The 15,774-nt window shown below is 40.2% G+C and overlaps 1 protein-coding gene across 3 annotated transcripts in view; it reads right to left on the bottom strand.

Moving 5' to 3' along the window:
• pcxb (pyruvate carboxylase b) overlaps positions 1-15,774 on the bottom strand; it is a 236,621-nt gene that overhangs the window by 205,338 nt on the left and 15,509 nt on the right. For all 3 annotated transcript variants that reach the window (XM_026327586.2, XM_026327580.1, XM_026327572.1), the window contains 5 exons: positions 15,408-15,573; positions 15,154-15,299; positions 11,055-11,172; positions 9,759-9,826; positions 7,400-7,483 (listed from right to left, as the gene is read on the bottom strand). In XM_026327586.2, coding sequence (XP_026183371.1) covers positions 7,400-7,483; positions 9,759-9,826; positions 11,055-11,172; positions 15,154-15,299; positions 15,408-15,573 — 582 coding nt within the window. The remainder of the gene's footprint in view (positions 1-7,399; positions 7,484-9,758; positions 9,827-11,054; positions 11,173-15,153; positions 15,300-15,407; positions 15,574-15,774) is intronic.

Below are 15,774 nucleotides of genomic sequence, written 5' to 3'. Positions count from 1 at the left end.
GCATCCTATATTACACGTGCTACAACTGAATTTGACTTTGCCTTCTGCACACAGTGGAGCGCACGCTCACATAAATACTGACTAAACACACAGAAATGGAGAAGGGAAGAATGAAAATAGAAGCAAAGAAAGACTGGAGGAAATGCATGTATTTATAATAAAAGGCCAGTTATTTAATGTTATTTTGCAGTTACAGCTGTCATCCAAAAAAAAAAATCATCTCTACTCCTCGTTTAATCAATATTTACCCAAATAAAAAGGGTGTTTACAGCAGCTTTCATGGTGGGCCACCAATGTAAGGGCAACAACAACGAGGAGCTATGTAGATTCACTGGTACAGTATGGACATGTCGGCATGACTACATCAAGTAATTGCAGTAATTAGATTAGCGTTTAAAGAATAAGTGACACTGGATAAATATAAAAGCACTTATCAGAACCTCTTCTGAAGCTTAATTCTTCTGAGTTCTACGTACATGAAGCTTTCAAGTTACTTCTGAAGTGATATCTAATCTTAGTGTATGTATCGTGGTTGGAACTTGCATCACTAGTAAACACTGCTTAGCTTTAAGAGTTTACAAGCAAAATAGGCTGGTAAACTAAAGTAGCTTGTTTTCCATTGGTCAGGCACAGGGCATTTGTTGTTGCTGACCTTGCTATATTAATTGAAACTACAGAAAAAGTGAAGGTAAAATGAAAGAAAGAAAAAGTAAGTACGGCAGCATACAAGGCAAACGGAAAGAAAATTTTTAGATTTAGGAACTAAACAGTAAAGAACGTGAAAGAAAAAGAATAGATGCCAACAAAACAAATATGAGAGGCAGAAAATAAAAAGTAAATTAGAAAAAAAAAGAAGAAGATGCATGGGCTCACTGGAGAAAAAAAAAAAAAAAAAAAAAAACGAGTGAAACATTTTTTGGTCTACCCCATTTCCAAATGCTGGTTTTCCTGATGGAATATTAAAATATGCTTTCAGGGCAGAAAGTACTGCTGGTTTTGAAGCCAAAAATAGGACAAAACACAGAGACACACATACATCCAGGGTGTTTACGAGTCTAAGCAGTAATAATGTTTACAGTACACTGACCACCCCTGGGGACAAAGTGTCAATCTGAATTTGTGAACACCTCTGCCTTGATCTAGATTGCAACCATCTGTGTGTGTGTCTGCCAGGGACTCGAGCTGTCTGAGCGACAGCACTTCATCTCTTCGCTCGCTGTCGCCATGGTGACTGACAGCCGAACTAATTCCACGTTTAACACCTGCAGTGGACTGTCGAACACGTTTGTACACACAAACAGAGCGGCATAGCGCACCGAGGCCTGAAGCAACTCGTGTGATGGCAGTAAAGACAGATACACACCTGAAGGTACCAAGTGGTCCTACAAACATACATTTGTACTGACCACTCAGGAACCCACAGGTATTTAATTCAATTAAGAGTGATGTCAGCCTACAGACACACACTAAAATAGAGGAAATACGGGAATTATTTCTTTTCTCGAATAAATTATAAATCATTCAGACACTTTTCTCATTTCTTTAGGTGACAGTTTTTATATATTTAAAACAAACTTAGAAAGTCTGATTACTTTTTCTTGTCTATCATATACAGAACTGCTCTGCACATAAGTATATTAGAAGAATAACTCTGATGATACCCTGTATTTTCATTTCCCAATGTGAGACCAAAATCAATTTATTTGATTCTACATGCATTTCGGAGTTTTGAGCAGGTTGCATTCTGCCGTCTCACCACTAGATGCTGCTAAACCTTTCACATTTCACACACTGCACCTTTAAATTAAATCCTAAACTAATCCCAAACCAACGTACTACTTAGCCTATTCATGTTTGAGTCATGGTAAAACCTGGTGTCAGATAGGTCCAAAGGTTTTGTGATGAATGAATGTTTATTTTGATGTCATCAAGGCTATGCATCAGGCTTAGGCTTAGTAGGTTGTACATATACACACAGAACTGTTCAGTGGCTCACACACATATACATTGCTGAAAGTGCTGTAATTTGGGATTTCAGTAGCAGTTTCCACAGGGGATAAAATGCGCAGGCAGACAAGCAAAATACTGAACGCAAACAACAAATGACTTCTCTGCTATTCTCCAAGGCACTCCACCACAAATGATGCTTCGCTTCAAATCATCTCGCACTCGGATTTTAAAATCTCTGTTTCCCATTCTCGCCCTACTCTCTCAAACTTACACAGCAGTAAATTACTATTTTTGCTCCGCAGGCCTGCAGAGGTATAGAGAAAAGTTGTTTTCTGGCCTGGTTTCAAAGCTGTGTGCTAATTTGTGGCCAAAAAAACCCCCAAAACAAATTGCCTGCCTCTTCACCACCCAAAAAAAAGACAAAAAAAAAAAAAAAAAAATTTTATTTGCAGTGTAAAACGTAACAAAGTCTTAATTGTCAACACACTTCACCCACACAAGCACCAGAACTGAATTCCTAATTACAGCTGCACAAAATATCTGACGGTAACTTGGCCTCCTCCCTGCCTTGAGGTTTAATCGACAAATATGCCTTCACACAAAAAATGGCCTTGCCGACATGAAAGTCGCCTGGAAGCACACACCTGCTTGTCTTTCGTCTCACACACTGAGACAAATGTTGAGCTAATTAGACACATTGGAGGTTAGCTTACATGCATACTAAAGTACTACCAGGTGTGTTTATTATTTAGCCAACTACTGATCCGACGCCTGTTTCCTGCTGCTCACATTTCACTGTGACACCTTGTGTGAGACCTGTCGTGTCCTTTAACATTATTCAGTGCTAATGCTCCTGATAAACTTCAGGTGTAAATTGTAGAATCAGGCGACATGAGAAGAACAAAACTCATCACCACTGTTCAAAAAGCGTAATCACTGTGGATCAGACTTATGTTTCCCCATTTGATTACACTTCATCACGGCAGCTACTCAGAAGCATGAAGAAACCAGCTGCCAAACAAAGACAGGACTAAGATTCACTGGAAAAGGCAGTGGGCGAGACAGTGCAACTCAGTGCAGGAAGAAAAAAAAAGTGAGATATATATACATGAAAATGGCAAAAAGTATAGTAGAACAAACAAATATATCATTATTTAACCTGTTGCTATTATACTTTGTCTAATTAATATGGGCTGGTAAATAATTAACTAAATAGTCTAATCTAACCTATTGCTATTATACCATAAGCCTTTGAAAATAAAGTGTCTGGTTGCAATGTGCTGGCATCTAAAATCTTCCCTGTGTATCTCTGATACTAGGGTGGAGTTCTTTGTATTTTTAGATGTATAGTATATCCTAAAAGTGCTTAAAAAAATAAATAAATAAAAGATGGAACCATTTCATTCACAGATCAATAATGTTATAGATTTCACAAAAGCCCAACGGATCCAGAACATACAGAAAATCAATCAAATCTTTAAACTTTTTATTTTATTTTTTGTTTTTTTTAGCTGGATGGGAATTATGAGGATTATTTAAATGATCACTTTCATGCTTTTTCCAGTGCAGATTTTCATCTGAAAGTACAAATGAAAGGACATTCAATACTAATGGTCAACCTGCAGTCCAGTAGAAAGAAATTGTAAATATTCTGCTTTCACAACAGTCAGTATAGTTTCCTATGAATTATGCCATTATCTGCACAGCCAGTCAGCAACAAATATACCACTTTTCACTCGTTATTGTCAAATACCTCTACAGCCTTTACAGTAAATGCATGAGCGTTAGATTTGTCAAATCTGATCTTGTTTGAGTCAATTTATTTTGTCTGTTTAGGTACAGTCCATCATACGATTGTACAGAATATTGTGCAAATAAACCACAGCCCATTTAGTCAGACACCGTACACCCCACAGACCAGACAACTTTATAAATAAAAGGGGGATAAAGCGATAAAGTAATAAAACTCATGCCTACCAAACAAAACTTGGATGGGATCCGTTGCTGCCTGCAGTGTATTTTAGACCCTCATCACACTGCAGACTCAAAAATACCCACTACAAGAGCTGCACAGCAGCACCAATATAACAGAAGTACTAAAAAAATGCTGAAATTATCACATGCAGCACATGGATGAATGAGCAAGCAATGAAGCACCCAATCACTGGGCCAATCACTGATTATGAAAACCTCACACAGCTGCAGTCGCATGCATCATTCATAAAACTAATCAGGACTGACTGAGATGTTCCATGTGTTGTTTAAATGAAATGACAGCTATAGTCCTCCCCTGGAAAACAGAAAGACAAAGCAAAGACATGGCAGCCAGAAAATCAACACTGAGGAGAAAGAAAAATATTTCCATGCAATTATACAAAATAATCTGTTTGGGAGCAGATAAAACATGACAGCACAGTGGGCCATTCGACAAGATCGCAGATTTTCGGGTGAACTGAGGCTTGATATCCAGCGCTCCCAGCTCAAACCCTTGCTGCTGAGTGCTGAAACAACTTCCTGCGGCCGTCAGTGTTGCCAGGCAACTTTGTTCTCTAGGACATTCTATCAGGAAATGCCGTGGCCTGCAGTGAGTTCAAAGACTGGGCTGTTTCTCTCAAAGACTCAGATGGAGGTGGCTGATAAAACGCACAGACAGAGAGATGGAGGGGAACACAGCACCAGCACTATGGCTCGCTATTAAGACCAGATAAGAACAGAGAAATAGCAGGTGTGTGTGGGGCAGAAAAGGTGATAAACGTGTTGTATATGTGTGAATACGTGTGTGCACATGTGAGCATACAAGTTTGCGTGGCAAGTGGCGACTGTAAATCTTCCACCGAACCTTCCCGTATAGAGAGAACATCTTTCCATGTGTATACCAAGTGTGTTTCAGAAGAGGGGAACTTTTTGTGATGTGTGGATGCAAGTGGAAGCAGGAGAGACTGTATGTGTGTGCACGTACACACTCGCAATACAGCAGCAGTGTAATGTCTGGAACAGCGCAGCTACATTCCAATGAGCTGCTGATTAAAATGAAAAAACTAATTACACTGCAAAATGGACTTGGAGGCATTAAGGTGTCTGAAGGCACCTACCTTTCAGTGCAGCACTGAAAGAGCTGGAGTCTATCTCCACAAGAACAGTAAAACTATGGAACACTGGCCACTTGGGATAACTACATGCACCTGTTTGTGTGTGTGTGTGTGTGTTTGCGGCACAAGCCACGGTTATATGAAAACACACGCTGCCGCAGAAATCTATCATAGCTATCATTTTCTATTCAATAAGGACCACACAACACATTAAAAATAAATGTCACCTTGCAATGTCTCTTGCTCTCACACACATATAAACAGGCCTGTGGCAAACACACACACACACACACATATTAATAATACCAACTAAGTACCAAAGTTCAGCCACAGCATTGCTTGGGGAGCAGGTTTCAATACCTGCAGTGAGAGCTGGGCTCGGCTCTGAAGTGGAAGCCTTCACCGTGGGGACTGACACAAAGTGAAATGCAATCACAACACATTGCAGGGAAATACAGCCATGGGAGGGAGGGAGAGAAGTGGAGAGTGGGGTCTGGAAGTTGAAAGAAAGAATATGAGGCTGAGAGAAAGTGAGACCCCTGGTGATAATCTGCAAGTGCTGCAGGTTTGATTCTTCAGCTGTGTGTGTGTGTGTGTGTGTGTGTGTGTGTGTGTGTGTGTGTGTGTGTGTGTGTGTGTGTGTGTGTGTGTGTGTGTGTGTGTGTGTGTGTGTGTGTGTGTGTGTGTAGCTTTCTTAGACATGTCTGTATTACTAGACTCAAGAGGACATAACCTGTGCCAGGATAAATCTAGGAATCTACTTTTACTCTAGATTCATATTTGACAGACATGAAATTGATATTGATTTTCTTGCAGTTCTTGGCAAGAAGGCAGGTAAATTTCTTTAAATGTCAAACTATTATTTTGATGTAAGTTAAAGGAAGAGTATGTTACCCCACTTGTTTACCATGTTTACATTTTTAGTTACTAGTACAACATCTGTCATACCACAGATTAGTTCATGTTCACGACTTCTTTCTTAGCCTTTATCATTTCACCCGATGAAGGGCACAGAGCGTGAAGCATGGTGCCCTACACATATACCTGTACCTGTCTTCATTACAGTTATCTGGCTTTAGAGTCCCAAACTTGAAACGTGGTCTCTCGGTGGACCTCTCGAGAACAGTAAACAGGTGTGTGAGCACACATATGCTGTACTCTTGTTGGTACCAGTGATTCACACACTGTCGTTGAAGCAGCCACATCAATCTCTCATTTCAAATGATAATATTCAGAGAAAGGTCAGGGACAAGAGCTCGTCACTGCTCTTTAACACAGACAAGGAGACATGGTTTGTCACTTTAAACAGGCGAGCTAGGTGATGTTGTGATTTCATTATTGCCAGGAAAAAAAAAAAAAAATAGAGCAAGGTCTTATCATGAGTCTCTTTCTCTTCCATAACCATTTCTCCATAAGTATCATCAAGGTCATATTTTAGCAAATCACCATTCTATCTATCTTCTCTCTCTCTCTCTCCTCCTCACTTCCATCCATTCCTCAACTGGGCCATTACCTGAAAAGGCCATTACTTGAAATCTCCTTTGAGAGATGAGGCTTGACTTTTAAGCGATGCTCTCATACTCGAGCCAACTTTTTGGCAACACTAAAACTGTGATGGAAAGGATTTTTAAAAGGCTACCTTCACGGTGAGCTTTCACCTCACGGGGAATGTTTTTGCATTGTTTATGTAAGTCGTGCACAGTTGATGCCAATCACAAAAATGATCGAGAAATGCACTCAAACTGTTCAAACATTATCTCCATATTTGCATTTACTGTTTGCACTGTTACTACCAATCTTTAAATAGCATTTTCACTTTCACAGTTTGGCCCTCATTTCAATCACAGGTAGACAGCACATTAAAATTCCTGGGGAGAATTCAGTTGTTTTCTAGACGAATTACAGGCAGAAAAATTAATAGCAGTGGGATTTTGCTCAGACTTCCTGAATACGACCCAGTGCTCGGGAGTCATTGCCAAGAAAGCTTTTTCAGTTTCAGGGAGCCATTTCTCCTCCAGTCTGCCAAGTTTTCTTAACAAGTGGTCAAAACTCTGCTGCACATTCAACATGCTGACACCTGCTTTGACAGCTTGGAAGATAAACTGCTTCCTAGCAAATAAGCTACCTAAACAGGCTACAGCGACATGAATGCTCTTAGTTTTATATACACTTCATTTTCTACACTCTGCGATTAAAATATGATTAAGTAGGGGTGTCAAACTGTTTTTTTCTTTCACTCACATAATGAAGTGTTCTAGTTAACCTGAACAATGGAGAAAAGCCTGGATGACTGACTTAGAAAAACAATAGGAGCTGAAATCACGGGAGCTTTGGTTTCAACACCAAACGCGCAATCGTACCTGTCTGGCGAGGTTGACGGCATCAGCGTGAAGTCGGTCTCTCAGGTGAGGGTCCAGTTGGAAAGCCGGCGCGATCTCCACAACCTTCAACACAACAGGATTTCATCGATAAAGCTACAGTGACCACAAATCCATTCAGAAGTGCAGCAAACAACAGTACAACAATAAAAACAGACATGTCTCAGTGACCTAATCACCAAAGTCTGCATCTCTAATTTTGACAGTGCTCTCTGCTGCTTGTAGTGGGTGTTGAGAGCAGCCAGAATGAGCCAAAACAGTAAAGTTGCAAACTGTAAAGCAAAAACAATGAGCTGACAGATGCTAAAACGCTCCATAGAGCAGGTAACTGCAGAGTTTGGTGATAATTCTCTATTTGTTCAACACTATAAGTAACGGGAGCTGATTTTTATTTGAATGGTTCTTATATATGTGCAATTTAATTAAATGTCTATGCAGTCGTTGCTTTTTGTCATTTGCTCAGTTAGGACTACAACATGTATAAAATGTCTACTTTGTGGAAACTGGGAAACTACAAAATGCACAAAAACAGCAATTTGAGTAACAGATTTTTTTTTTTTTTTTAAAATGGGTTTATGAGCTGTGTCTGTATTTGTGTGAAAAAAAAAAAAAAAATACAGTGACCTGAACATATGCCAAAACATCAGAGGCACAAAATGGAGGTAAAAACCAGGTAGCTAACAGCTGTCTGCACATCAGACACAGGCGGTGCAGATGGATTAGTGAGAAGACCGAGTTTCTGCTGTCTGTGCTCAAAGTGATAAAGTGGGTGTCTGTACTTAGTTGAAGCACCTGCTACTGACAGTCCAGCCATGGCATTTATGTTTTTGAAATACATTTATAGATGACACCCTTTTACATGTGTTTTCTATTTCTGCTCAACTGCTTTGCACAAGGACATATAAAATATAGACGTATTACGCATTGGCCAAGAACAATAAATCCTTGGTACACAGTTTTCTGACAGAAAAATGTGTTTAGAATTCAGCCTTTACATACAGTACAAAATATAATTTACTGTCCCTATAATGAACTCCCAGCTGATAACTACTTCCAAAACACAAGACCTCCACTTAGTTTAGTAAATGTTTTTCCTATAGTAGCCATCAGTGTGATACAGTTTGTGTCCCTGTAGCAAAGCAGATGGAGTGAATCAACTGTAGTCACACTGAGGCTTTCATTTGGCCTGGCTGTGGCTGCTCGGTGGGTGGGGTTCACCATGTTGGAGGCTGCTCCGTTTCATTCCACTGTGTCAAACAAGTCAACCCACCCAAGAGAAATAATTAGATCTAGTTCAAAACAATGTGACCTGTGTCTCATTTTATAAACTTTTTTTTTTTTTTTTTTTTTTTAAATCAAATCTCATCCTAAAACTCCCCAAGCATGAATAGCACTTCCAAGACAGAGAAAAGCTAAACATATCCAACCGGCCCTCTACCATCCCAAATTGATTTCAAAAGGCAATGATACTCTTCTTTCTGAGATTCAAAAAGATCTTAGATTAAGGGCAAAGACAGATTAAGACCCACAGATTCAAAGAGCAGCGGCTCTGACAGGAACAGAGCTGCTAATATGATTATGATCTATAATTTCAATAAAGGCAAATGAAAAAAAGTGATGAAAACACAGGACTGAAAGTGCTCTGAGGTGCCAGTGCTTAATTAAACACGTTAATCTGCTTCTCTGATGAAGGTATTGTTATATTAACCAACAATTAGATGGCAATTTCCATTTTCTCTCTTATGTAGCATTCAGACATCTTTCTTATGTTGACAAACCAGATGATGCTGTTATGCCCAATTTCTTTTGAGTATTATGCAAAAAAAAAAAAAAAAGGGGGGGGGGGGGGGGGGGGGGTGTCGGGGTGTCTACCCTGGCTAATGAACAAGGACCCATTTCAAACCTGTGTTGTGTTTAAGGAGCGTTTTGAACTAAGTTGAATTGGTGGAGAATTATATAGCTGCTGCAGTTCTTTCTTATACTCACTTCATACAGCATTAGTTGAGTAATTATTATTATTGGTATACTCTTACACCCTCAGGACACCTATAATACCTCAGTCCACCTGTGCCATAATAACCAGGTCTATAAGTAGCTTATTTATTTGTATTTTGTTACTTTATCGGTCTGCTTGCCTGAATGAAAGGGAAATAAAGCACTACAGCGTTTTGTATGTTCTCTAGATTGCAGTGCTCCCAGGAGAGACTTCTCTTTATGACCTATGACCCTCACCATCCACTCCATGCTAATCTCTGTAATATAGCAGAAATGCCAAGAAGATAATATTTAATAAACTCAAATATAAAGTTGAGATAGATGAATTTTGATATGAGGTTTTCACCTTTTGGTGTCTCCGCTGAATGGAGCAGTCTCTCTCATAGAGGTGGATGACATTACCATATTTATCGCCTGGAGAAAGAAGAAAAAAAAAGGTGGGTGAGAAAATGACAGACGTGGCAACAAAGAAAATTACAAGGAGTGTGAAGAGGAGGAGTGGTTGTTTTCATGTGCAGGGATTGGAAAGAAACATTCTTTAGGCCTGAGATTCGCTGTGACAGACATTCATCGATGGACAATTTAGTGCTCTGTCAACAAAGACAGCCTGGGCCAAACTTCTGACAGTCAGAAATTTAAGACCCTATTCTCACAATACAACTGTTGCTATGAGCCACATCTTTAAACCGATCTGTATCTAGCACGAAATGCCACAGGATACACTGGTCAACCCTGACAGATGACTCTTCAGGGACCACTACAACCTGCCAAACGGTGGTCAGAAACAGACGGGCAACGTTTGATAGCGTTCCTGCTAACTGAAGAACATGCTGCCAAGTGGGGGAACATTCAACAACCACAACACAATGTTATGTTTACTGAACATGGCAAATGTATTTGTATGTAAGCGGCACGCCACGTATTACACCACAGAATTTGACATGCCTCAAAATAGATAAAGACTAGCACCAAGGATTTGTGCGACACACAGGCCTTACAAAGACCAAGGATGGGGAAAAGCTGGAGAGGAAAACAAAAGAGGCAGAACTGGAAATATTTTAGGAGATCAGGAGAAAACACTGCTTGAAAAAAGCAAAAGGGAGTCGAGGCCATAAGGGATGAAATGGGCAAAAACAGAGAGCTGGAAGAGACATGGCTATTGATAATTTACAAAATCTTTTCCATAGCCTAAAGACAGTCATTACTGAACTACACTGTGGTGAATGCTGAATCCTTCATACAAACAGATGCACACACACCCCTGCCAAACCAGTCTTTTGTATGTCAATAACACAAGCACTTCCAGTACTATACCAGTGACAAGCATGCGCACATGCACATGCGCCAAGTGCAGACACCTGAGTGTCAGTGCTGAATGTCAGTCACTATAATATTGAGTGCATGCAGAGTTACATTCACTATAATGAGAAAAAATAATGGCTGGAGAATCCACTGCAGGCCAATAAATCCCATTCACTCTTATTGTTCATCTGTCTCTCTTCCTCCCTTAGTACTTCTGTGCATCTTGCTTTCTTAATGAACTTCAATCAATTCACAAACAAAAAAAAAAAAAAAAAAAAAAAAAAAAAAAAAATGGACAAGCAGTTAAAGGCAGACACAAAGGAAGCCATAGACAACTTACCGAGGATCTGCACTTCAATATGTCTTGGCTTTTCAATAAACTTCTCAATAAACAGGGCTCCGTTTCCAAAAGCCGTCAGGGCTTCAGAGTAGGCTCGCTGGTAATTCTCCTCAAGTTCCTGACAAACAGATGAGAAAAATCCATACATGTCTGAGTTACTGATATCACTCAAGAAGCAAGGAAGTGACAGCAAAGAATAAGTAAGGTTCCCGAGGAGGTTTGCTACTGTACCCTATTTCAGTCATTTAATCTTTGCTGTAGGTCATTTACTTTTACTTAGTTCTTCTATTTCCAGTCTTACCCAGCACTGTGACCTGTGTCATTGGCATGTAACACAATGCAGTTTTTCCCCTCTCTTGTTTAGACCAAATGTTTACATGCCCTTAGGGATCAAGACGGACACAAGATCTCTGGGACTGAGCTGTGGATGTCAGAGCAACAAAGAAGAGAGATGAAGGTCATGACTCAATCTGCATTTGTCAGTCTGACCTCCTGCCAGCACAACCAGACTCTTCTGCTAGGGAAAGATCTTCCCAGAGCCTCAGGAAAGGATACTTGCACCCATCTTCAGCTGTCATCTGACAGCCTTGAGAAAAGATACGACTGGAGACAAAACAACCAGGTGCTCAAGGCAGTAGCAGGCATCACCAGCAAAGGAGGTTCATGCTTTTTTTTTTTTTTTAAAAACAGAACAGGGTGACCAAAAATTCTATCAGAGTAAGAAATATTCCCCACACAGAGGGCTTTGCAAGGTAACATTAACCATTAAGCCTTTATGATTAGCTGCCATAATTTTAGTTTCATGAAAGCACTAAGAGCACTGTGTTTAAAGGATAGTTCATCTAAATCTTGGCACAAAAGTGGAAAATTGTATGTCTCAAAATGTCAAATTATACTTTTAGCATCCCATCTATCTGTGTCTCACTCTGCCCCAAAAAAAAAAAAAATATGCTCATCTTTTTCACCCACATTATGCCTGAAGTTAGGAGTGAAGTTTGCCTGTGCTTATCAAAGGCATCACAAACTACATCTGTTACATAATCCCTTGACTTAGCTGAGCAGTAAAATCAACATTAAAAATAATTTCCATTTATTTTCAGCTCTCTTTTCATATCTTCCACATATCAACATAGAACATATTACTGGAAAATAAACCTCTTAGTTGGAAAATCAGAACTGCCACAAATATAGAGGATATATATTGAATATTCAGATGAATGACGACTTCCAACCTGCACTGAGTTACTGTGTAACTATTCAGTGCTGGAAATGGATTTCTAAGTCAGACTGTGCAATGCTGTCACTGTTCTCATTGGTGCCCCTCTATTTTTGTAAATAGCAGAAAAGACTTTTGAAAGACTCAGAGTTAGCAGACATCCATTTGTACTCCTTCCACATCAGGTTCAGTGCGTCTGTCAGCTTTGCCCACTGGAGCTCTGATGCACGCCGTTCTCTCTCAAACTCTTTGGGAAAGCACATCACGTCAAATTCTAAAAAGCTGAAATCTGGCACTTTAATGCCGCCTTGCTCAACAGTAAACACACACATCTCATCCCACATTACAATATGTTGTCAGTAATTAGGCTCACTCTGTTAATTCACCATGCAGATGACCTCCGAGCTAGCCTTACTGGAATAAAAAGTCGACCTACACACATTGATGCTTGGGGTCCCAACAGTACAGGGAAACTTCTTTACAGTTTCCTCACATACTATCAGCTGGAGTTGCTGAGGCCCCTGTGACTCCAGAGACGAACTAGAAATGCCAACAACTAAATTAGAGTGAGGTACAGCTCAGAAAAGGCCACGGTTTCCGATGGATTGCTAATGTCTGAGGCCTCAGTAACTACAGTACAAAACAACACTGGCATTCCTTGTGTAGATCATTTACTAGAGGATACTGATAATTACTGATCGCTCTTGTTTGACACACTAGTTAGTGCCATCTTTATCTGTACATATTTAAATCATGAATTTTAATATAAGGAAAAGAGGTTTTTTTTAATATTTGCTCAACTAAATATGGTATCTTACAGAAGCAATGAAAAAGCTGCAGTAATGCCATGCAGGACCTTATTTGACCTTATGTGACTTACACATTCTTTGTTTTTCAAAAAGCCAAAGCAAAGCAATAAAGAAGAGTAAACGCCAGCAGCCATAAAGGCTGAGGAGGTGGCTTTGCTCTGTAGCTGTGATTCACCACTGATCTCTGCCCTACCCTATCTGATTGGACAACAACTAGCTGCCTGATGAAAAAGTCTGACACGGTCAAACTTGAGAGGCAGAAGCAGGGAAAATCTGTGCTTGCTCAACTGGGCGCTGACCACACACACACACACACACACACACACACACACACACACACACACACACACACACACACACACACACACACACACACACACACACCAAACCCCCCTCTGGTACAAAACTGCCTCCAGGGTCTTCACTGAAATAAACAATGAGGACATCTTGCCACTTCCTGGTGCCCACAGGCCTGAAAGAGTTCATCTTCCCTATGAGATACATATTCTGGATAACAAGGACATTAAATTATCCCATATAATGCTATCCTGAGGAGAAATAATTGCGTTTGTTTTATTTTACCATTAATAATTCCTAACATTTTGTAAATAAAGAAAAACCCTTTATTTCTGTACAACTGAGCCACAGTAAGTGATGATACAGCAATTGTATTATTGGTCCTGCTTGACCCAGATTCCCAATAACAACTGATTGAGGTTTACTGTGTTTTTATTAGGGGATAAAATTCTACAACCCTTCTGAATTTTTCACATGAAATCTCCCAAACACTGCTTACAGAGAGTGAGCAGCTGGTGCCTGTCCACGCTAAAAAGCTTAATGAACATATTTTAAGTGACTCGGCTCATTTAACGGCCCATAAGCAGCACTATTATGTATTAATACATCACACAAAGAGATGAAACCAACAAAAGCATTCAACATGCACAATACCACAACACTTAGTAAATTATGAAAATGTTGTTCATTACATATAAGATAGATGGATACCCAGTCTGTTTTTTAGTATTCATTTATTGCTGCAATAGTGCATATAAATATATGTTCTTTTATTCTGTGGGCCACTCTTAAGTTTCAACAGTAGGTGTAGTTTATTCTTATAAGAGACTCATCTGAAAACCAGATATTTTATAACTAAAACACCTACATATGCGCACTAAAGCAAAAACACCTATAGAGATAAGGAAGATAAAAACCTTAAACCCAGAGCATGCTAACAAATAACTACAGACATCGCCCAGAAAGTCCAGTTTTGGCCCTCGCTCCTTTCCATCAAAGCGATGTGTGGTCATCACTGTGACAGGTATAATGACAGCCCATCATCACTGGCTGGTGATGGCACCCTTACATGGCCGAGATGAGGAAGATGAGTACGACAGTGACAGATTGGTAGGTGTAAATCCGTCGAGTGCAAAATACATGGCTAGTTTTCTGGGCACATCAAGTTACTGAAGACATTGCTTAGAGGAAAACATTTTCCCACCTGAAGCTTCCATCTCCTGATCATTTGAGCACAGGCAAGCTGCCTAACATGTGTTTTATGATCATCTTTGCATTGAAATGTGGATTTAAAAGTGACACCTGGACAGTTATAATATTGAAAGACAATTTTCCTAAAGCCTCTGACACAGATAAATCACACAGGGTTTACTAGATCACACACACACACACACACACACACACACACACACACACACACACACACACACACACACACACACACACACACACACACACACACACACACACACACACACACACACACACACACACACACACACACACACACACACACACACACACACCAAAATGATTGGCAGCCACAGAGAAAAATGGCCAGGTTATGATTTCCAGGCAATTTGACTTCGATGCAACACAAACAGAAAATTAATGAATATGAAAACCAGAATTTGTCACTAGGCCGACCAGCCATCAGGCTGAGTTTGTGTTCTCTTTGCTGGACATGTATTAGAGCAAGATTTATGTTGTTAGAGCAAGCTGTTAAATTACATCTCTCTCAGAAGTGATTGTGTGCAGCAGCACCAGATGGGCTCACCTCGTACTCTCTGACCACCCTCATGCCTCGACCACCTCCTCCATAGGCGGCTTTGAAGATGATGGGGAAGCCATATGTTTGAGCAAACGCCTGTGCTTCCTGCAGGCTGGAGATGGGGGAATCTGTTCCTGGCACCACAGGTACACCTGGACAAAGGTGGGATGACAGAGAAATATATAATCTGTAGCAGAAAATTTATAGAAGTGAGAGTGACTGAAATAATCGCAGTTATTCTGGGCAATGATCTTCCATACCTGCGCTGATGGCTAAGGTGCGAGCCTCCACCTTGTCTCCCATCTTGCGGACCGTTTCTGGGTTCGGCCCGACAAACATCACCCCTGCGTCTGTGCAGGCCTGGGCAAAGTCTGCACGCTCAGAGAGGAAACCATAGCCTGGGTGAATAGCATCCACCTTGTTCTCCTAAATGAGAGAGTGACAGAGAAGAGGTCATTCACATTAACTGTTGACATGTGCATTACTACATCCCATTAAATTTAATTAAAGGGAGAAAGAAATACGTCCTCTGTTAACCAAGCACTTGCCTAAACACATTTTATTCACATTTACTTTTACGTTTCTGCTAAAATATTTATTAGTGGAGCCCAGAGAAGGAAAATGTAG

This window comes from Mastacembelus armatus, chromosome 18, assembly GCF_900324485.2.
Source record: "Mastacembelus armatus chromosome 18, fMasArm1.2, whole genome shotgun sequence".
NCBI classification, from domain to species: Eukaryota; Metazoa; Chordata; class Actinopteri; order Synbranchiformes; family Mastacembelidae; genus Mastacembelus; species Mastacembelus armatus.
This window is presented reverse-complemented; position numbering and strand designations above follow the sequence as displayed.